Source organism: Periophthalmus magnuspinnatus, chromosome 19 (assembly GCF_009829125.3).
Source record: "Periophthalmus magnuspinnatus isolate fPerMag1 chromosome 19, fPerMag1.2.pri, whole genome shotgun sequence".
In the NCBI taxonomy this organism is placed as follows: Eukaryota; Metazoa; Chordata; class Actinopteri; order Gobiiformes; family Gobiidae; genus Periophthalmus; species Periophthalmus magnuspinnatus.
In genome coordinates, this window is record NC_047144.1 from 4,355,029 (window position 1) to 4,377,204 (window position 22,176).

General features: G+C 39.8%; 1 protein-coding gene across 3 annotated transcripts in view; it reads right to left on the reverse strand.

Annotated features, from left to right (window-relative positions):
- Positions 1–3,562: 3,562 nt before the first annotated feature.
- rhbdf1b (rhomboid 5 homolog 1b (Drosophila)) overlaps positions 3,563–22,176 on the reverse strand; it is a 40,666-nt gene continuing 22,052 nt past the window's right edge. The window contains exons 3-20 of one of the 3 annotated variants that reach the window (XM_055229630.1): positions 21,634–21,764; positions 21,369–21,506; positions 15,658–15,913; positions 14,816–15,022; positions 13,539–13,661; positions 12,045–12,187; positions 11,719–11,970; positions 10,230–10,341; positions 10,071–10,145; positions 8,918–9,079; positions 8,743–8,843; positions 8,441–8,504; positions 8,183–8,277; positions 7,887–7,962; positions 6,847–6,947; positions 5,669–5,822; positions 4,570–4,793; positions 3,572–4,306 (exon numbers count right to left, since the gene is read on the reverse strand). In XM_055229630.1, coding sequence (XP_055085605.1) covers positions 4,111–4,306; positions 4,570–4,793; positions 5,669–5,822; positions 6,847–6,947; positions 7,887–7,962; positions 8,183–8,277; positions 8,441–8,504; positions 8,743–8,843; positions 8,918–9,079; positions 10,071–10,145; positions 10,230–10,341; positions 11,719–11,970; positions 12,045–12,187; positions 13,539–13,661; positions 14,816–15,022; positions 15,658–15,913; positions 21,369–21,506; positions 21,634–21,764 — 2,610 coding nt within the window. In that variant the 3' untranslated portion in view covers positions 3,572–4,110. Of the gene's footprint in view, positions 4,307–4,569; positions 4,794–5,668; positions 5,823–6,846; positions 6,948–7,886; positions 7,963–8,182; positions 8,278–8,440; positions 8,505–8,742; positions 8,844–8,917; positions 9,080–10,070; positions 10,146–10,229; positions 10,342–11,718; positions 11,971–12,044; positions 12,188–13,538; positions 13,662–14,815; positions 15,023–15,657; positions 15,914–21,368; positions 21,507–21,633; positions 21,765–22,176 lie in introns of all 3 variants that reach the window. The other 2 variants (XM_033985293.2, XM_055229631.1) reach the window with 2 other exon arrangements.

A 22,176-nucleotide genomic window follows, 5' to 3' on the forward strand; every position in this document is an offset into this window, starting at 1 on the left:
CCCCCCTTACCTGTGTCCCAGTGGCCTCCTCCGCCTGATGGCCCGGGCTATGATGGAGCCTGAGGAGAGAGAGTGCTGCTGCTGAGGAGAGCAGCAGCAACAATGAGGAGAGGGTCTGTCAAAGGACACCTGTTGGCCAGCTGGCAGGGTCCCGTTTCAGGCTCAGCTTTCCTCTTCTGCAGACACAACATTGTACTGTTTAAGATCCTGTATTACGCAAAATTGACTCTTGTGAGCTTTTAGCCACGTTAGAATGTCTCTGTTCTTTTCTCTAAAACAGACCTGGAGTTGTGTTTATATTCATCCACACTGACATGAGTAATCCTTTATCATTAGTCTGTCCACATCTCCAAAGCTCAAAATGTTCTGTTCCACGTTGTGACGTCATCAAGTTCAGCTTCCTCTGACCGTTTGCTCAGTAGAGATGGACAATTCTAGAGCTGAAATCGTCCAAATGATTCTAGTGAAGGTGTGTGGAGTTTAAAAACACAGTGGTCCACTTCCTGTATTACCACATGATGACATCACAAGGTGGAACAGAGTTATAATTGCTATTAAAATTGTTATAAGTGTCAAAATACAGATATGGTGTGTGCTTTGCTCAATAGCATACTGGGAGAAGTTATTGGTGAAGGAATACCAGCGTTAGACAACAACAGAATATGCCTGCATGCTCTTAAATGGTTTTATATTAACTAATAGAAAATAGTTAAATTTGAAAAAAAAATAAATGTATTGCAGTTCTAATGAGAGCAGAGATGTAAATTATTTTTTTATGACATTACAGAAATAAATCATACATTTGTTTTTTGTTGAAACTGTTAACTTAAAAAATAAATAGACTGCACATTTGTCTGGGGGGAAAAACAAAAAGCTAATAATTGACTATTGCTATCAAATATTTGAATTTCCTGTCTTCCCATATTCCCATTATTTGCTTTATTAATTGACGTCTGAAAATCATGAGAAAGATATTTGATCAAAAGCTTTTTTCCCATTCATCACCAGGGGCATTTGTGCATTTTAATTGTGTGTTTATTCATTGTCTATTTTGGACAGTGTCACTGGTTTCTTGAAAAAGTCCCTCTAAATAAAAGGCATTATGCATATTATGATGTGAGATCTATGTGTTATTATCACTTAGAATACAGAGTGTAATGAAACCCAGGTCATTTGAAGTTTTTTTTTGCAATTAGACATTATTTTAACTGGGTTAGAAGTAAGATACAAATAAAGTGGGGGGAGGGTGCGGAAGGGGCGTTCGGGTTTGACGCTGATCAATAGCTCATACGTGCAATCCTCTTCACGTCACATTACCATCTCTAAAGGACGCCTGATGGAGAGTTTCGAAGAGGGGTGGGGGACATGATGAACAAGAGGAGGTAAGGGACCAAATGAACAAGCTGAAGACATGACAAGATCGAGTATGGAAAAGGAGAGGGCTGGAGTAGTGAGGAGAGATAATTTCCTATTGAGGGAGGGGGATCTGTAGGGAATGGGAAAAGTGAGTGAGTGAGTAAGAGAGGGACGAAGGGAGGGGGTCCTAATGGCGATGGGTGCTGCCTTCATTAGCCCGAGCACCTTCTGCTGATAATGACAGGATAAGACAGGACCGGAGACGATTTTCCAGAATCCTCCATGATTTACCCCTGTCATTTGTCTGTCACAATTAGCTGTCATTAGGAGCTTTCATGACAAAGAAGCCTAAAAATGTGGTGCACAAGACATTTTTGGATATAAATTTTGTGGTCAATAAATTAGACTGGCCTAAGAGTGCCATTTTTGAAAGTACACATTTTATGTAGAAATGCATTTTAGTTATTCTGGTACCAGTATAAGAAAGGTTGTTGTTTTTTTTTCTTTTTCTTTTCGTATAAACCAAACAAGAGTCTGCAGTTTTGCAAGTTTAAAATTCAGGTAAAATTACTTGAATCCTGAAAACTAGTAAATATCTATAGACTAGTCACTTTAACCTTGTCTATAAAGTGAACAAAGATAATGTAGTAATAAGGTTTACAAAGCTCCTAACCCTGGCAGAGATGTAACATCCCATAGTTTTGGCTTGTCACAAAGGCTTATAAAATGTCAGGCGTTCAGGGTTGAGTCCTTCTGCACACAGAAACGGCAAAACTTCACAAAAAGGTCACTGCAGAAGTTGGAGGGAAATTCGGTCTCTCGCCTCAAATAACCTGATGAGCAAAATGTCAAACGGTTTTGACAATCAATATCAGCCTCTATCCAGGGACAAGACGGTGCATCATTCTGGCGATTTCTGTTAAGGGAGATATATTGTATGGTTAGGCTGCTTATTCATTTTCTTTAATGGGTAGAAACTGTACAAACAGGCCTATTTTTTTTAATCATTGACCTATTATTGACATTAGTAAAAATAGGTAGTGAACTGTCAATATTGAACAGAGGTGGGTAGTTATAAAGGAACATTTTGCACATGATGTAGACCATTATATAGGCCAATACTTCAGTAACATCATTTTGAAGTAAAATTACTGCTACTTTTGTCATTTTTGTCATTTCACATTCAAAACACTTCTCACCTTACTCACTATCCGGCTGCTAATTTTTACCTTTAGGCCTCATATGTTATAACCGTAACGATGGCTTATTTAGATGTTTATTGGGCCAACTCTTTCCAATAAATGTAAACCTCTAATAGCCCAGAAATAGCACATTGTTAGCTAGAGGGCTAAACAGTTTCCTCTCTCCTGTTGTTCTTATTTTTCAAACTTCATACCTTTGGATTTTTCGTGTTTGCTTAGTTCATTGCACTTGGTAATTGTTCTCAAGACATCTCTGTTCTCACTTTGTTCTCACGGAACATTTTAAACAGATTTATTAATTCAAAATATGACGGATTTGACTGTACTAAAAGACTTCCACGGCTAAGCTAACGAGAAGCGGCCTGTGATTGGTCAATAAGAAGCACGTGCGTTACCAATGCGCGCAGTGATACACACTGACTAGACAAAAAAAATAAATTAAATTAAATAAAAAAAATAAATAATAAATAATAAAACATAACTAAAATCATAATATATATTTTACTGGTACACACTGTTTGATACAGAATTTAGGTCTGTATTTTCCAAGGTTATTTAATACATTAACTCAATAGCAATTTGGATCTAGATTTGTGTCATCTGCTTTAATTCTCTCAAACCCAAGACTCTTTCTAATATGAGCAGACACTTAGTGATAGCCTACTTAATTACTAGACAAGACTTAATGAATGTCACCGGAATCAGGCCTATTTATGCGAATGCGCACGCACTGAAGTGAGATGAGGACGTAAAGTAGACCCAGAAGCAAGGGTTCTGCACGGTAATAAATCCCTGCTTCAGTTAATGGCATTCAAATCTCCTTTAATGACACGGCAACGGGGCAGTTTGCAATGGTCCTCAAATAAGAATCACCCTCTGGATCAGTTTGAGCTTTTATCAATGTTAGCGCGCCCTCTAGTGGAGACAGCAAAGAGGCCTACTGTTAGTAACGCAATGAATAGCAGACTTTTTGTTGTGATCCATTAAGTCAGACAAACAGCAAAGGTGTTAAATTGTGTTTAATAAAAGGTAGCTAAAACGCAACCATAATTATGCATTGCCTTCATTACAAAAACACATACAAAATTTGTAACTAAAACTATATTCACTTTGTACCAGACAGTAAAGAAAATAGGCTACATCCACCAATGTGCTTTAAAGTTAGGCTACGTGGTTTAACACAACATTAAGTGCATACAAATAATTTGGAAGGCACATTATACAGTAAACAGGCCTGCCCAAAGGATTAAATGCAAAATTACTTAAGCGTTCGATGCCCTTTTCACCGCTAGAGGGCAGTGTTTTGTAAGAGATAGACCAGCTGCTAACTGATCACACTCATCGTTCATTATTTACTTTCTCGTGCAACTTCTCTGTTTTCCTTTAAACAGTCAGTGCATATTAACATTAATGTACACATTAATGTGTTCTTCATAATACCATAACAACTATGAAAATGTAAAGTCAGTCTAACAACAGTCTGAGCAGTAGCTGCATGTTCTCATCCTGCAGATGTTGTCCCCGCCCTGAGGTTATAGGTCAAAAGTCAAACTCAGAGCAGGTGGGCATTGAGGTCGTACTTCTCACAGAACTTGTCCGTGATGGGGATGCAGGTGAGGTATTCGCACCAGTCACACTTGATGGGGTAGATGTAAAAGAGGACAGCCAGGGAGGACAGTAGGCCCAGGAAGATGAGCAGGAAAATACAGATCTGGATCCTCTTGCGGTACATGTCTGTGCGACCAAAGCTGCACATAGAAAAACATGTTTTATAAGACCATCCCCTTGTAAACTTTCTCTTAAAGGTCCTATATTACACAAAATTGACTCTTGTGAGCTTTAAACCACGTTAGAATGCTTGAGTAACCCTGCTTTATTAGTCTGTCAACATTTCCAAAGCTCCAAATGATGTGTGTTAAACATGTATGAATGAAACAACTCTGGGTATGTTTTTGATGAGGACAATGGAGTAATATGTAAGTAAGTAATTTAATTATGCCTTCTTTTTTACCTGATGTATGGCAGGAAAGCAAAGGATAGGAAGAACCCGGATACAAAACCACAGATGTGCGCAAAGTTGTCGATCCACGGCAGGAGACCAAAGGAGAAGAAGAAGACTGAAATGGCCAGCAGCTTAGCAAAGGCACACCAAGGCCTCTCTAGAATCTGCCAGCTCTGGAACAGCTCCACAAACAGACAGGCCAGGATCCCAAATTGACTCCCCGCAGGCCCCACCTGAGAGAGGCAACAAAACATGAAGTGTAGAATCAGCAGCAACTAATTCATGCTGATTGTGTGTCATTTTATGATTTCAGATGGGGGGCCAGAGCCTATATAACTCTATGGGAGATTTGCTGTTTTTTTTTTTTTTTTAAAGATCCAAACTTAAGATCCACAAATCTCGAACGATTATTTTTTTAGGGATTGACACCACAAACTTGTCACTTTAATCTTACAGCTTTGGGGTTGAATAATGGCGCCACTTTCTGAAGCTGTAGTGAAAAAATAATTTCACTTTTATTTCCGGTGACAGAGAAGATGTTGAATTTTATGCTAATTTTTGCTTCACATGGACATGCCCAGTAATAACATAGAGAGATATTAACCATAAACCAGTTAACAAATCTGAAATCTGACAGTTAAACAAATTCCACTATAGAAACCAAGCTCAGTTTTTAAGTATAAGCAAAGAATTACACTTTGAAAGTTGATAGACGCTCTATTTATCCCCGTCTAGTGTCCTGTGGGGTCATTTCCAGATCTCAATGGCTTCCTTAATCCAGCAGGGACGAGGAGGCCTGTCAACTTTCAAAAACCTGGGATACTGTCACACTGTAGATGGCGCTATTCCCCTATCAATGCAGGCAGGAGAATGGCACCAAAATGTGTGTAAATCATCTGTCAAGTGTCTGCCTGTAGTACAAAATGAACCTTTTTTGTTTGGTTTCAATGGCAGTTATTAAAAATCAGTCTCGCTTATGTTTGGGAAATTAGTTTTAATAAGACAACATAAAACCAAATATAAAAATCATGACCAATCGAAGGGGAAGATAAATCACGTTTAATTGTTTTTCTCGTGTCTAACTCTACTCTTATATGTAGCTGTTTACCTCTGCTCTGTAAGGTAAGAAGATGGCCGAAGCCAGATTGCCGGTGATTCCGCTGAGTACGTAGATGATGGAGATACGCAGCCAGCCGGTGAGCTTCTCCAGGTCCCTGAGCACGGTCATCTGGAACAGCACTGACACCAGACAATGCAGGATCCTGAACACATATAAAACAATACAAATATAAGACAATACATGAGCTAGGGTGACCACCTCAAACTGTAGAAAAAGAGAATATTGTTGAATGTCGCGGGAAATAGGTTTATCAACAGACACCAATCGAAACGTTCCTGAATAACTTTAGAATGATGTCGTATAGTATCAAAATCAAGTGAAATTTTAGTTTAATGACAACAATAACTGCAACGACACCATATGATTTTGTGTAGTTTTGTTTTCTATCATTAGCAAAGAGACAGACTGGAATAACAATAGGTAAACACACATTACAACCATTTCAGTACAACCGAAAACTCTTGATTTCTACACAGACCTGAAACAATAACACATTTTGAAGCACGATATATTGCTGAAATACAGACAATAAAAAGATCATATTGAAACAAATGTATGGCACTGACACAATAAGCCTAAAATTGTAAATTGTTGAAACAAAACAAAGCAAAAATAAAAACCTCTACACTAATACGTAAGAAATATACCCACGATAAATAACATTAATGCTCCATCTACAATTTATTGAACCGTAAGGCGATACAGTGATTTTATTGTGAAATGTTTGTAAATATGAGACATTAATGATGATCGGGGCTGAATGATTTGGGGAAAATATCTGATTGAAAGCACTGCGATTGTGATTAGATTTGCGATTTGTGTTTTTTGTAATAGGATTCTGTTTAACGTGCAGGAGAGTTGACACAAACACTGACATATCTATGAACTAGAGAAACTAATACAAGAATCACACTCTCGAATATGTTTGCACAGATCTAAATGACAGGGTTAGCCATTTTTACGCAAGTTTTTTAATGTGATTTACTAATTGGGTCCGTTCAAATCGCGCCTTCGATTCTATTACAATGAATCCTGCAGCACTAATCGATGAAAAAGTGGGACAATCTCTAAAAATAAGCGGGACGAGGGGGACAGAGGCCTAAATAGAGAGACAGGGGTGGACATCCTAACATTCCTTACTGTTGAAAAATATAGAGAGCTATTACCCGGCGTGAAGGAAGAGCGAGAGCCACAGTCTGGAGAACTGGTCTGGGATCTCCGGGTTGAGAAAAGGCAGAAGACCACACACGTCATCCATGCACGCCACCTGCAGGATAAGGGACAAGGACAGGTAGGGACCGGTCAAATAGTGGTGCAAAAGGTCGGTGCACGGAGCTTAGACGGTGGCCTGCGGAGCGATGCTGAGGTTGCCGGTTTGAGCCACACGTAGAGCAAAAAGTTACACTCTGAAATATCTTCCAGTGTGAATGGAAGTGTCTGTAATTTAAATACAAATACACTCACCTGGAGGGATTTCTTTGCTTTTTCGTCAACGTAAAATTTCGTCTGACTAACATTAAATAAAGCAAAAGTTTTTATTATCTTCAATGTTAAGGATTTTTTTTTATTTATTTATTTTATCATATCGAATGGATGTATGCAGGTTATTGTGAGAGCAATAATTACCCGAAATCGATCTAAAACTATGACTAAAATTACTCAAATCTATGACCAGCAGTATTGATATTTTCATCATATAAAAAACAAAACAAAAAACGGGAACAAGCGGAGACAAGATCCAAGTCGCACTTTTCAATCCCAGAGCCCCAAACCAGAAAAGAGCAAACTCAACGTCCAAGAACACGTCTGCACACGTCCCATGAAGCAAGATAAAACAATGTATCACAGTTTACTTCAAAATTACTCGACTTTGACAATGTTTAAATCCAGGCTCAGACAGTTCTGTTTAGCTGCGCAAACGACTGAAAAGATTTTATTCTGCCTCTTCTTTTTTAATGTAATGTTTTTTATGATGATTATTTTATGTTTGATTTGTTGTATTGTCATTTAATGTCTTTCTTTTTCTGTGAAGCACTTTGAACTAGTTTGTGTACGAACTGTGCTGTACAAATACTCGCCTTGACTCAACTTGCCTAAAACTACAAAGCTAAAAATAGTAATTCGACACTAAAGCTAAAAGTAATTGTGTACAAAAGACTAAAAACAAAATTCAAATATATAACGCTGTGGCTGATCCATGTCCCACCTGTGAGCAGAGAGTGGCCTCTTCGTGGAAGTATCCGTGCATGAACTCGCAGTACTCTCTGGAAGTAATTTCACATCTGTAACATAGGAAGGCATTTAAGAATTTATGTTCGTGGACAGTCTGTTTATTTCCTGACCAAAAACATGAGATACACTGATGATGTTATAGAAATCAAATATGTCATGAGGCCAAAAACAAAACAAGATTGTAGAGTAACATAGTAACACTTTACCGCAGGAAATAACTCATTGATAAGTTGTTTTTTTGGGGGTTTTTTTTGTATATTTTATGCTCACCGTCCTTTAGTTCCGATGCAGCAGGGCCGGCCTGTGATGGTGCAGTCGATGTGTGGAAGATTGGTGTGATTCCCAGTGTTATATTTTGTACAAACCTGTGCAAACGACAGAGAAAACAAAACACTTTAAGAGAAAATTGCAGCTCAAGTGGTGCTTATAAGACAGTAACCTACAGATATTTTTTAAACACCTTCAAAAGTCAATGTAAAATAGACTTGACTTGATTTTTTTTTGCCATTATTAGGTAAATGTACTCACTGGCCACTTGGTGATGTCATCAGGCCACTCGTGAGGTGATACCGACGCCGGCTCCAGGCAAATCCTACAAAACCCGACAGCATAAATTGACTTTATAGAAAATGTAAACACAACAATACACTAGTTCACGTAACGCTTCAACAGAAACAGCTGCAAATAACACGTTCTCAACCACATATGAGTCAGTGCGTGGTACTTTTAAGACGGTAAACCTGCAGAGCGATGCCGAGGTTGTGAGTTCAAAGCTCACCTGGAAGCAGTGTTTTCAAAAATGACATTGCATCATCGTCTTTTACCGTTACCTGGGATCCTGATGGCAGACTGCCCCGTACCGCCGCGCTTTACCATTCAGATAGGGAGCGCTGGGGTGTTGAGGCCACTTCACCCACACTGCTAAAGTACTCTAAAACAGAAAGACTTAGTTGCATATCAATTGAAGTTTCTGTGCATACATTTGTAGTACATAGTTAGGCTGACCGAGCACTCCTCTTGAGAAGTCTGCAGACATCCAGAGCGATCGTTTCTCACACAGCATCCGGACTCTCTCTCCTTCTCCTTCTTCTCCTGCATCAGACTGTAGATCTCCTCATCTCGGCGCATACACGGAGAAAACTTAGCACCTAGATGGATTAAGTCTTCCTAGAAACAAACACAGTGCACATGTGGGATTGACATGGATTTCATGTTCGATTTTCACGATTTTTTGGTTTAAAATGAGACAGGACGTAAATATTTATCACGGATGTGTCTGTTTGTGGAAAAAAAATTGAAAGAAAAGTTCAAGAAGTAATGCAGGGACGCATTTTCTTGCATTTTAAGTATTAGTTTAACAAAATAAAAGCACTATCATCCATTTTTATTTGGCAAGTCATAACTATTGTTTAATTCAGACAAGTTTTCGCACTTCTTAACACTACGGTCACCAGGTAAAAGGCAACCGAGAATTATGTATGTCATATTTGTTGCCTCGTCTCTAACGTCATCAAAATATTAAAAACTCAAAAAAAACTATAGTATAATTTTCTATGGGGCATTACCTTGTAGCATAGAACATATTTAGATCATCATGTTACCTTTTATTCTTTTGAAAATGCTATATTTGCTAAAAAACAAAGCGGTTTTCTAAGTTTCAGTTTTGTTTTGACACTACTCCTCCCTTTGCTCTCCCCACTAAGTCACTCCCCCTTCAGAGCGCTATCACAACACAATCAGCGTGCATCCCGCTAATGAAAAAAACTGCACATCGCATCAGGTTTGTCGGGTTTGTGTAGAGTTTTGTATCGCGCTTTTTTATATTTCTGGAGAATTGTCATGTGGGAGCACGGGTGACGTAGACTTGTGGGCGGAGCTTTGCACAGGATCGTACAGCTGATCGTAAGAAAGGTTAAAATAGGGCCCGGGAGGGATGTTAAAATAGTCAAACATGCATGGATGACACTAAAACCTCTTCAGGCGGCATGGGGACAATGTTATAACATGGTAGAAAGCTAAAAAAACGATTTTCCGCATTAGCTTCTCTTTAAATATTATGGTATTAGCTATGTTTTAGTGAAATGAGCAGTCGAACCGTACGCACTAAACGCTGGCTGCTGGTTACATGATGATCCAAACATATATGGTGGTTACTTACTGAGCTGGGACCAATCCAAAAGTTCTGCTGTTGCACAAATCGAACATTCTCATACACTCCTTTGTTCCTCAATACCTGCACAAATAAAAAAAAAAAGAATGCCTATTTTGATAAACCAATACTAATTACATTACATTTGTTTCAGTAAAATTCACTCACAGAATCGACAGTTTCGTGTTGTGAAAATCCCACCGGAGCGATTCCATAGATGGTGACAGCCAACCCCGTGATGAGCAAATGCACAAATGTGATCCAGTAGGAAAAGAAAGGCCTAGAAACGTAATTTATACATTTGATTTTACACTTGAGGTTAATCATTTTCTCAGTAATTGATCCTATTTTTTTTCTTCATATAAAACACATTTTATTGTTAGAATTTTTTGTTGTATTTTCAATAATTGGGTTTTAGGCAAGGGACAGTTTTCCCTCTGCATTACATTGTACTTTGTCATGAAATATCCAAAAGGTAAATTTACAAATGTTGAACCTGATCGTGCCCGTTAGTGACTTGACCTAAGAACTCATTGTATGTACAGTTGTCCCTCACTATATCCCGGTTCACCGCTCGTGCTCTCGCTGTTTCACGGACTGTTTTATTGCGATTTTACATGTTTTTTTGTTTTTGTTTTTTCAGTGTATGAACGTGCGTTGTGTCCTGCGTCCTGATTGGCTGTTGGACTGTAGACCATTGTCCATCAGTCTCCTCCGTGCCGTGTCTCCTGTCCAGTACAGAATGTGTTCAGACAAATTCACATAAACGTTGGATCGCAGTGTGACTCTGAAGTGCTGTACGTTTGCAATTTGTTTTCTCCCCGACAAAACCCACAATGTCGATAAAACGTTCTGCAGTATTTCTAAAAGCATCATTTTTATTTACAGAGTAGGAAAACGTCTATATTTTTATTTCTCTACCAAATGTTTGGGCCTGAAAACATGTCTTGATCTTTGGTTTCATTCTGTAATACTGTACTTATTTTTGTTTAAAATCTACGAAGGTTGAACTTTGAGAGAGTTTAAACAAGAGAGAAATGTGAGAAAATGTTAATGCCTGTGTGAGAAAAGTGTATAAAGTGTGTGGTGAGGGGTTTTACAGCTGCAAAACATATAGAATAATTGCAAAAAATAAAGCTGATACTTCGCGGATTTCGCCTACTGCGGGTTATTTTTAGAATGTAACCCCCGCGATAAACGAGGGACCACTGTATAGCAAAAATATGCATTATATATATATTTATTTTAGCTGTCCCCATCTGTATTAAATATTATGGGCCATAAAATGTTGTGATGTCATCTGTAACCAACCTATAAGTGTGAAAAGGGAAATGTTCTCAGCGTTTTATTATGAAGGTATAGTACATCTTAGGTTACAGACGGATGGACGAATTGCCTCAGAATCAGAAATGAGACAGCAGAATCAAAACATTGATTTGATTTTAGACCCAGTTCTACAGTTAGTCAAGATTAACAGATCAAGCAGCAAACACTAATAAGAGCTCGGCTGTTACTGTCCACACTGTATGTCTTAATAATAATAATTAAATTTATTTGATGACACCTTTCAAGCCACCCAAGGACACTTTACAATAAAACCAATTAAAACCCCACTTCAACAACACATTACAAAATGACTATGAGAAGTGGGTCTTGCCTGTGATCGTCCATATCCTCGATCTGCCTCTTCACGTAGCTGTCGATGCGTTTGCGATAAGTGCGGTTGGTGAGTTTTCCCACAATGCCGAGCCCGTACGGACGCTTCTCTTTGGCGAATAGCTTTTTCACCGGTACCACGATCTTCTGCCCTCTCTGTCGCGGGTCGGAGCTCACCACTTCCTGTTTTAATCGCACTTTAGGCTGCACCAAGGAGCCATCTTTAGCTTTCCTCCATCCTCGCTCTAGAGGCCTATAGTACAACAGTCATGACCATTCATTCCATAATAATTTGAGATATTTTAGTGTTTGCAGTGATCGACTGACAGCATGAGGTGACTTCTCTCCAGCGCAGTGCGGTCGAGGGGGCTCCCGGTCAGCTCGGTCTCTTCTGTTTGGTTGATGTTGGCCTCAGATGGAGTTTCGAAAACTTCATCAACATAACTGGACAGTTCGTCATGCAGACCCTCCTAAACAAAAGAGGTGACAATATTCTAGCAGCAACTAATAAGCACAAAATATCAATGGCAAGGATTTAAAAAGGTCTTTTTAATATGCTTAAGTGATTTACAAAGCATTACACATTTTTATCCGACGCAAAAGACAAAGTTGAAATCGGTCAGTTCTGGTCAAATTGCTGCAGTGAGTGTTACACTGGAGAAACTAAGCAGCCACTCCATAAGAGGATGTACTAACACCGGCGTGAGAGCTCCTCTGGAACCCAGTCTGCTGTATATCTCCATCTCAAAGACACTAACCACTCGTTTGAATAATAATAATAATAATGGCTTACACTTGTAATGCGCTTTTTCAAAGCCTCTCAACGCGCTACACTATAGTCATTATTCATAATAATGAAGATAGTGAGGTTCAGATCTTAGCCAGAGAAAAAAAATAGTTTGAGAGGAGAGTTAAAGAAGCTATTTTTGTTAGGAAAGACAATCCTTCCTTGAACAGGAATGGACATCAGACATCATCCATCCCCGATTTAAGTCCATCCTCAGACGCAAAACAATGAGAACAATAACAGGGTCATTAAGGGTTTAATAGAGTAGTTTCCGCTGAAACTGGAGACAACAGATGTTTACAGTTTCAGTGTAGTTAGCCCCTCCCTTCAGATAGATATAAGTCAGTGTCCACCAGCAATCGGACCAGAACAGAAGAAGCGACTTGGATGAGCAGAGAAACATCTTCACTCCTACAACGGTTTGTCCATTTGACAGATTTAAACTTCATCTTTTGCTATGGATCAGACCTGGACGACTGAGGGATTAAACAGACATTTTCCTCCAACAGTCATGCATGCTATATTCATACTAGGGAAGTAGTGTTGTCACGATATAAACATTTCAAACTTGATTTTGATACAAAGGAATAGACTCGATACTGAAAAACGATTCCAATACCACAATGATGATAAAAAACACTCTTTACATATATAATAGAATGTAATTTTCAACATGAATCATAGTACTTTCTTTTATATTACGATGTGGTCTTATATCTGTGTAATCTTTCAGTCGTCCAGTAGGTTCATAGTGGTCCATGGGTGTACACTAGTCTATGTGTCTTATATTTGTTCTGATACAGCTCAACATCATTCTAAAAACAAACCACTACGACAAGACTCCGAGGAGTATGGCAATATAAAAAGACTCCTGTGTAAATGTCGCTTTTATTGTTAATTAAAATACGCTAGGGTTTGCCAAACGTTTAACAAAATTGTAAGCTAGCAAACAGATTTTAGTTGACATGGGGATGATATTATCTTTATTGGTCAGCGCAGGAAGGCGGATGTTTTACCTAAATGAATTAACTTACTCTGGCGAAGAATGAAGTATCCAAGTCATCAGGGAAGTCCACAGTGTCATCCTCACAGAAACTAGGGGGCATGAAACTCCGCTTGCGACATCTGCCGGCCGTGTCTTCACCTATAGTGCGACCCTGATGAAGCAAGAAGACATTTTCAATCTATATTATCCTCAAATCTAACAATATGTAAACAATAATGCGTGAGTAAGAGTTTTCTCCTTGAACATCTGCTACTGAAACACAGTCAGAGTGGACATAAATACACGACACGTATCCGCTGACCCTCGCTCATCCGTTCAGCTCTGGATTAAACGTATAGTAGTTTGACATCTGCCCTTCGCTACTGCCATATATCAGTGCGGTGTAATCCCATACTGTAAATGTAAATCCTATATTGTACTGGAGAACGCTGTCAGACCTGCGGCCGTCAGTCGGCGCTTTACACTTTACAGGTCAGAACTATATGTACGATTAGGCATGGCGTCCCATTTATTTATGTTATACTTTGGTGTGTCGTTTCCTAAGACAGTTATTCAATCAGAAAGCGGACTGAGCCTCACGTGAGTTTCATTTGGGTTGTCGGTTTCAACGCTAAAAATCCAGTTGTTTTAAACCTAAAATGCCTCTCTCTGATCTGAACGGTCACTTCCTAAACCCCGGCACCTGCAGCCAATCATGAATCAGTGCTAGTGCAGCCTCTACAGCTTCTTCACATGAGGTTCAGTTGTGATGGTAGTACTTTTTTTAAACAATAAGAGCACAGACTACATACACTTGCTTTAAAGGTGCACTGTGTACCTTTCTAATACAGCGCCTGCCACGTGCTAGTTACCATAGAGACGGCTAAGTGAAATGTTATATTGTGCTTTTCCAGGCAAAGCGATACTGTTAGCATACAGAAAAGCTGGTAGCGCACCCTTCACCAAATGCTACATAGTGCATCTTTCCTTCTTCTTTTTCTTCCTTCTTCTTTCCTTCCTTCCTTTCTTTCTTTCTTTTTCTTTCTTGGCAGTGAACACACATTAAAATACACATTTCGTTACAATTACATTATAAGACTAACCTGTCCCTGAACTCCTCACCCTTAAAGAACATCACACCTTTAATACAATGTCCCAATAAATGTGCACTGCCTGGCCAAAAAAAAAAAAGTTGCCACCAAAAAAAAAGGTCACGCACTCTAATATTTGGTTGTTCCACCTTTAGCTTTGATTACGGCACACATTTGCTGTGGCATTGTTCGGATAAACTTCCACAGAAGAGGTTGAGTTGAGTGTATTCTGGACCTTCATGAGTGCAGCTGCGGCCTTGAGGCTCATGACAGCGACAGATTCACGCTTGCGTCGCCGTGGTAACCGGTTGAGGTTGGAGCGTGAGCTGGAGAAGGAGCAGAGGGAGGCGGTCCCCGGGGTCACGGGCGTCTGCGGGACTCCGAGGCCGTCCACTTCCTCCGTCATTCTGAAGGCCCGCCCCCGTGCCAGAGGGTCAACTATCTGCACGAATAAGGAGGGGACACGGTTAACAAGGTAACAATGCACTTTTACAACACACTTTTTAATAAGATTACAGAAAATTACAGGAGATGGCTTTGCCTGGAATGTCTCACAATATGACATTTTTGTGAAGCATTCCATTAAATCCCACAGGAGACGCCACTAGGCCAAACAGGTCAGATCTATGGAGAAGAGGGCTCATTCACGAGAAGAACGCATGTTTTTGAGCAATAAAAACGCAATTGAATAAATGAAAGATCAGTAAGTTTAAGGCCATACTGCGGAACATTTCAGGCAAAGTAATAACATCTCCATGGAGACAAGCAGATCACAGGCGCAGAAAAGTCTACATAGTGCACCTTTAAGTATAAACAATATTTCTTCAGCTGGACAGAAAATACGATTATTAATTATGAATTTTACAATCTCTAACGAAGTAACGCGACCGCAAAGGTGACGTCAGCACAAGGTTCGCAACTGACAAACATAAACACGAAACATGCAGGCAATTTGACGTCTCAAGATTGTGAATACTTGAAAATAACATAGAAGAAGGGATAGACGAGGAAAAGACTGAGGTGAGGTGACAGTGAAAAGGGGGTGACTCTTCGCTGTCTTTTTTCCGTCTGCCCTACCCGCTGCATGCCCTCGCGCTGGTGGGAGGGGTGAGGGGGCGGTTGGAGGTACAGGGGGGGAGGGGTCTCGGTGCTGGCCAGGGAGAGGTCGTCCTGACTGCGGAGCTCCGACATGTCCCTGATCACCATCATGTCCCTGATCACCTGCGCCTTCAGGCCTCCGTACAGGTGGCTGCAGTGCTGTAGGCTCCTCCTCCTCCATCTCTGGGTGCTGCTGTCGCTGTCCTTACCCACCCCGAACCAGTCCGCCGTGCCCCTGCGGAGAGACAGAGGCGAAAATCAGATACGGTAATTGCACTTGTGTACCGTTTTTGGTAAGAAAATCCGAACAAATAAATGTAGCTAAAGTTATAGACATTAAAGAGGGAGTATTATGCAAAACTTTTAGGCGTTTTAACATTGTTCCCTCATCAAAAACATGCCTGAAGAGGTTTTAGATGTCATCTCTGCATGTTTGAGTAATCTAGTGATCTCTCCTGGACCCTATTTGAACCATTTTTACAGTTAGCCGCACGATTCTGATCAATATTTATCCCGCAATAGCGAGGAGTTTTAATACATTGTTTTCTGCAAATATAGCCTTTTCAAAACAATAAACGAAACATGTTGACCTAAATATGTTATGAGTAGACAATTAATTCCCCTTGGAAGTGTAATACCACCTCTTTAAACATGTTTTGTCACCACACACCATCACACAGTCTCATAAGGTAAGAGAAGTACTGGGGAAATTACAATGTTGCAATACAAAGTTCAAGTTCAACAGCAGGAGAATAGAAGTACTTTATCAAAACTAAGATAAATAACTGTTAAAAGATTCAACAATATACAACACTGTGAAATGATAAGAGTGAAAATATAAGACTGCAAAATTATGAAGCGACATCAGCGTTTCCAAGTTTGCGTTTTAATGAACTTTAGGACACTTTTAGGACCATCCTGCTAAGATTATCAACAACAGCTTGCAGTGCATCTGTTGGTGATTGGCTCATGGTTTTGCGTTTTACTCAACTCACCAACACATAATGCTGCAAATAGAAGCGTGGAAGGCGAAAATCTAGATATTATATTATGTTGAAGGTTGTTTTCTGGTTTATTAAAGGGCCAGTACCTGTTTTCAAACCATAAGTAAGAATTTTGAACATTATCCCTACCCACTTATTACCAGGGATAGAGTCAGGCATTTGTTTCCCATGATTCTTAATAACAATGTGCCTGATTGGATGAAAAAAGTGACCAAGCTTCTATGTTAAGTTAGTTAGGTAAAATGAACAGATTATATTTTACAGTCTTTTTTTCCTCATTTAGCAGTTTTTCCATACACTGCATGATGTAAAGAGCATTTATTTTGACAAGAATAAATTCAAATCAGGTACAGGCCGTTTAAACAGATTTGTATACCAGGATTCAGTGCAGCCAACTTGAAAAACTAGTTTGGTAAATACTTTGTCATAATGTTTAAATGTCCCACAGATTACTCCTGATGGGCCTGAGAGTGTGTATAGTAAAGCTGTGGGTTAAACATTTGCCTATGAACCAGGGGCTTGCTGTTTCAACTTGTGCCAAAGACACTTCTCCTGGTTGTGACCAGAACGGCATCTGGCATCGCTCTATAACTTTCCACATGAATCTTGACTATATTGTGAAGCGAAGATACGGTATAACGGTGTTTTCCTCGAGTTCTTTTGCTGAGAATGAGGCCTCTAAGGGGGAACTGTTTAGAGAGCCCAAGTCAGGCATAAACACTACATCCCCATCCTCAAGACACATCGCAGCTGGGGACGCCTTTTATGGTTGCACGGGGGTGGTGCGACGCTGATTGTTGTCCTCCCACAGACAATTTAATCGTGCATTTGGAGGGAGAGGATGTTTCCACTTCAGAGGGCAAATATGGCGAAAGAATTATAAAGGATGTTGATAGAGACTTTGAGCATGTATGTATGTATCATGTAGTCCGATCTTTGCTGTTTGTGCAAAAGATTCAATAAAACAATCGCCAAAGCATGTATTCACATTTATAAATCGTTAAAAACCACAGTAGAACACAGTATGTGGACTGGTTCCATGTCTCCAAGGAAAGAAGAATAACACAAAAACAATCTACATTTGATTACAGTATAAACATGACTTCATGACAAAAGCCCAAGGGTGTGTGAGGAGTTACAGAATACACAGTGTGCATAAATCAAAGCCTTGGTAATGATATAGGCTACTGTTTCAAAAGATCAGTCATGGCCACGTACACGTATCTCACCTGCACAGAGCATTTTGTTTAATCTTGATCAACAGCCTTATGTAACAGCGTGTTATTAATGTGCAGTGTCAGAAATATATCCAAGTCTTATTAAAACTCAAAGGAATTGTTTTAGTCCTGGTATATCTGGTAAAGGGCTCAACTACAAACATAAAAAGGGGATAAAAAGGATATACTAGCCTCTATATAAGCAGCTCTTGAGGTCAAAATACGTCCACGGTGTGCTAGTTGCATCTAATTATAAAGCGTTTTATTGTCCAAACATCAGGAAGAGTTTGTTAGTATGCTATTTGCTGTTACCGTGACAACAAAACTCTGCTCTGGTCTCTGAAAATTGAAAAGACTCATCGTGGTGAATAATTTGGATATTCGGGATGGATCAGGTAAGTGAGGAATAACTTTGGACACCTACAAACCGTTGTAAACTAGTCTGTTTCTCATGTTTTAAGACAGTAAAAATCAGGATTGTCATTATTGCCATGTGACAAAATTGGTTTATTAAAATATTACAATAAAACTGCTGTACTAAAAGTCTTTGTAGAGATGGAAGAACATATATAAACATGCAAACTCCTCCACTTTTGGTCGCGTCTCTCACCTGTCTGCAGTGCTCCAGTACAGGCTCAGTCTCTGGCTCATACCTGCTCCTCTGGCATCTTTACAGCCTCCATCATCACTAACGTGTCCCGCGCTGTTGTCCTAGCTTAACCCTCTGCCCCAATCCTGCCTGATCCGCGTCACAAACACATGAAATTGCTCCATTGGGGGATTTCCTTACTTCCAAACCATTATGTGAAAAAACACAGCACCAGAGCTCCAGTTTAAGTCATCAAAGTTTGGATGGAAATATGGTGAGTTGGTGCAATTCCAACCTCAGACTTGCTAAAATAACGTTCCAATGTTTCTGTCTGGAAGTAGATGCTAGCTAAAAGAACGTCCAACCCTAAAGATTTTGAGCAAACGGGGTGAAAAAGTTGTGTCAAAATGAATAGTCCATTTGTGCTGGCAGTCTGTTTAAAGGTTTTGAATGGACAGGAGCATTCAAGTCTAAAAGCAGGGACAGGAGGAGGTAGGAAAGGATACACAGGAGGAGGTAGAGAAGGATACACAAAAGGAGGGAAGAAGGCGGGATCAGGAACGTGCCCAATCATGTCAAACTAACTCAAATCATGGACACTGGATGCAACAGTACAGTATAAAGTAAATTTAAAGTTACAATGTTTTGTGATGTTGCAAGGTTTGTTAATAAAATCAACAATCACGGAAAATCTCAAAGTTATTCACTGTGCATATATATATATATATATATATATATATATATATATATATATATATATATATATATATATATATATATATATAAAGACATAAAATATTAAAGGTAGACTATGAAACTTTTCTGGTTGGGGCTCAGCCACCTACTTGTCTCCATGGCGATGTTATTACTTTACTTTGTTTTTATTTCTTATAGTGAGCAGGCTTGTCTCTACACAGATCTGACCTGTAACTTGGCCCGGTGTCATCACCTGCTTAGCAAATAGAGAATAAATGTTAACCCCTGTCACCCATGGGTGATCCATGTATATCTGACACACTCATTACACTTTTGTTCTAAATGCACTTGCATCAGCAGTAGGTCAAAGTTGCTCTTAGATTACAGCTTTTTTTTACCTTTCTTACTTGGAGCCTCACGTATTGGAGCCTCACATATTGTAGGTGCACCAGCCCGCGTAAGAAGTAGTAGTCACAGGCGCATTACTTATAGGCTGGGGAGGGAGCATCTAGCATCCTCACCCAGACTTGACACTTTCTTTGGCTGTGTTTGCGTCACAGTCTGAGCTCGGTGGCTCCGATGCCAGTCCTTTGTGTCCTGTTTGTATGTAGAGGACTTACATTGAAGTGACTGCTACTCTTCGCAAGACAGATGCTCTGTTTATATGTTATGGGGTCACAGACAAGACTGTGCTGTCTCTAAACAGCGGGTCTCACTTTGGGCTGTGGGCACCATTCTACAGGCTTATGAACCAAGGGGTCTTTAGCCTCCAAAAGTTACTGGTCTCCATCATCTGAATGACATATGTGCTGTAGCTGTAAGGGTTTCCTCCTGTACCTTTACCCACTTCTACAGAGTGAGTATGACTGCGCCTCATCCAGTGGCTCCAGTCGTCTTATCTGCTTTTGATCTTGGAAAGTGCAGACTCCTCATGACTTTGTTGGTATTAAATCGTCCAGGTTCAAAGCACTGCCCTCTGGTGGTCAGAGGGAATGAAATAGAAAGAAAGCTGCAGCATATAACCTATAAGGAGAAACTTTGGACCACTGTAAATAGTTTAAACTGAACTGGGTTTGTTTTTCATGTTTTTAAGACAGTAAAATCAGGTACAGGGCCTTTAACTTTGCCCAAGTCTAGGTTTAGTTTAGGTTTGGAGTGCTCAGTTGATGTAGACAGAGGAGCTGCTTTGATGCTTTGACATCGTCTACACTGAATCCCATATAGACACCCGGGCGAACGCTGACACTGCACACGACACAAACAGTAGAATCTAGGTACAGGTTCGGATGCCAAAGTTACAGTGAAACAGATCTTTGGCTATTCTAAATATTCAAATGAATGGTCAAATAGAGACTGCAGTTTTCATTTTACAAAAGGAAGAAAGAATATAAGAGAGATGCTCCAGGTGGGGCTTGAACTCACAATCTCAGCATCACTCTGCAGGTGACTGTCTTATAAGTACTACACGCCGACAGGTTGCATCACTGGAACTTATGCCTGTGAATTATGTCTTGCATTATATTTTACATTTATAGAATTTTCTGTGATAGTTTTGCCTGATGAGCGGGATACTGACATCACCAAGTGGCCAGTGAGTGTATTTGCATATAAACTAAAGACATGCACTTACACTAGAAGCTGTGAATATATATGTTTCAGGTGAGGCTCGAGCTCACGACCTCGGCATCACTGAGTTACTGCAATTGGTCATAGGTACTGCGCACTAAATGCTAAACACCTGTCAGTTTTATCACGTCCCAGTTAGAGAAAACAATCGAAAGTATCTCAATTTACGTTTGCTTATGGTAAGAGTGCTACTTAGCAAACAGCAACCTCTAAAGCTAAGGAAAAGCAAAAATGATGTATCTATTCTGCTTTTTAGACTTCTATTCCTGTCTTAATCATTCCATGGTGATGCAGTTTCACTCAAATAAATAAAGAAATTAAATAAATGAATGAATTTTATATATTAAAGGTGATTTTTTTGTGTAAACTGGGCACAGTGCTCTGATTTACTAACACTATTGATCCTTTTGACTGAGTGAAAGTAGCTGATTCCTCCCTATATCTGTCTGTATATAGCTTTCCGCACTGTTAAAAACTGGGCGAAGTTAATACAAAAGTGAAAAAATTCCTTTTCAAATCAAACCAGACACCGCCTTTTATAGCATACATCATTAGTACCTCATAATCTGTTTGGGTATAGAAGATCGCCTCCTTGTCTGTATTTTGGGCACACAGGAGCGCCTCCGGACTGTCGCCACCCGCCTCGCCCCCCGCTGGCCTTTAGGGGGCACTGTGTTCACCCGCTTAAATCGCACCCTTTCCCGATAGCGCAGGAAGATAGCAGTAGTTAAAGAAAAGAGAAGAAAGTTAGTGAAAGAGTAGGATTCAAAGTAGTGTAGGGAAACTTAGCAGAGAGGGAGGAGGAGATATAGAGAATATTTACCTCTTGATGGAGAGAGTGATGGAGGGAAGGCGTTCCAAAGAGGATCGGAGGAGGTGTGCGGGAGGTTCCAAAGCGGTGCATGTTTGGGGGGGTGCTGTGGGCATGCTCACACTGCGTAGATACTTCAGAGGCTAGAAGTAAACATATGTTATTATCAAGTTAATGCCGTGTTTATCGGGCATTGTCATCAGCGTTGGGAAGAATACTTAGCTGTAGTACTACATATACTATATACTGTAGCTGTTCTTGTCCATCAGTCTATCTATCTATCTATCTATCTGTCTATCTATATGAGCGCCTTACATAAAGCTACATCATAATATTGAAGACAGTAACTGCACCGGAATACAGTTACTGCAAAATTAATATTCTATGCATTTTCAGAACCTGTATTTAATCTTGAATATCCTAAATCTTCATTCTGTGTCTATGAAGTCCTAAAAAGTAAAAATCCCATCTTTCAGTCTTCAGTTAAAAGGATTGGACGGGTATTTATCCTATTGTGGGGATAAATCTGTAGATCTAAACATCAGGATTTACCTC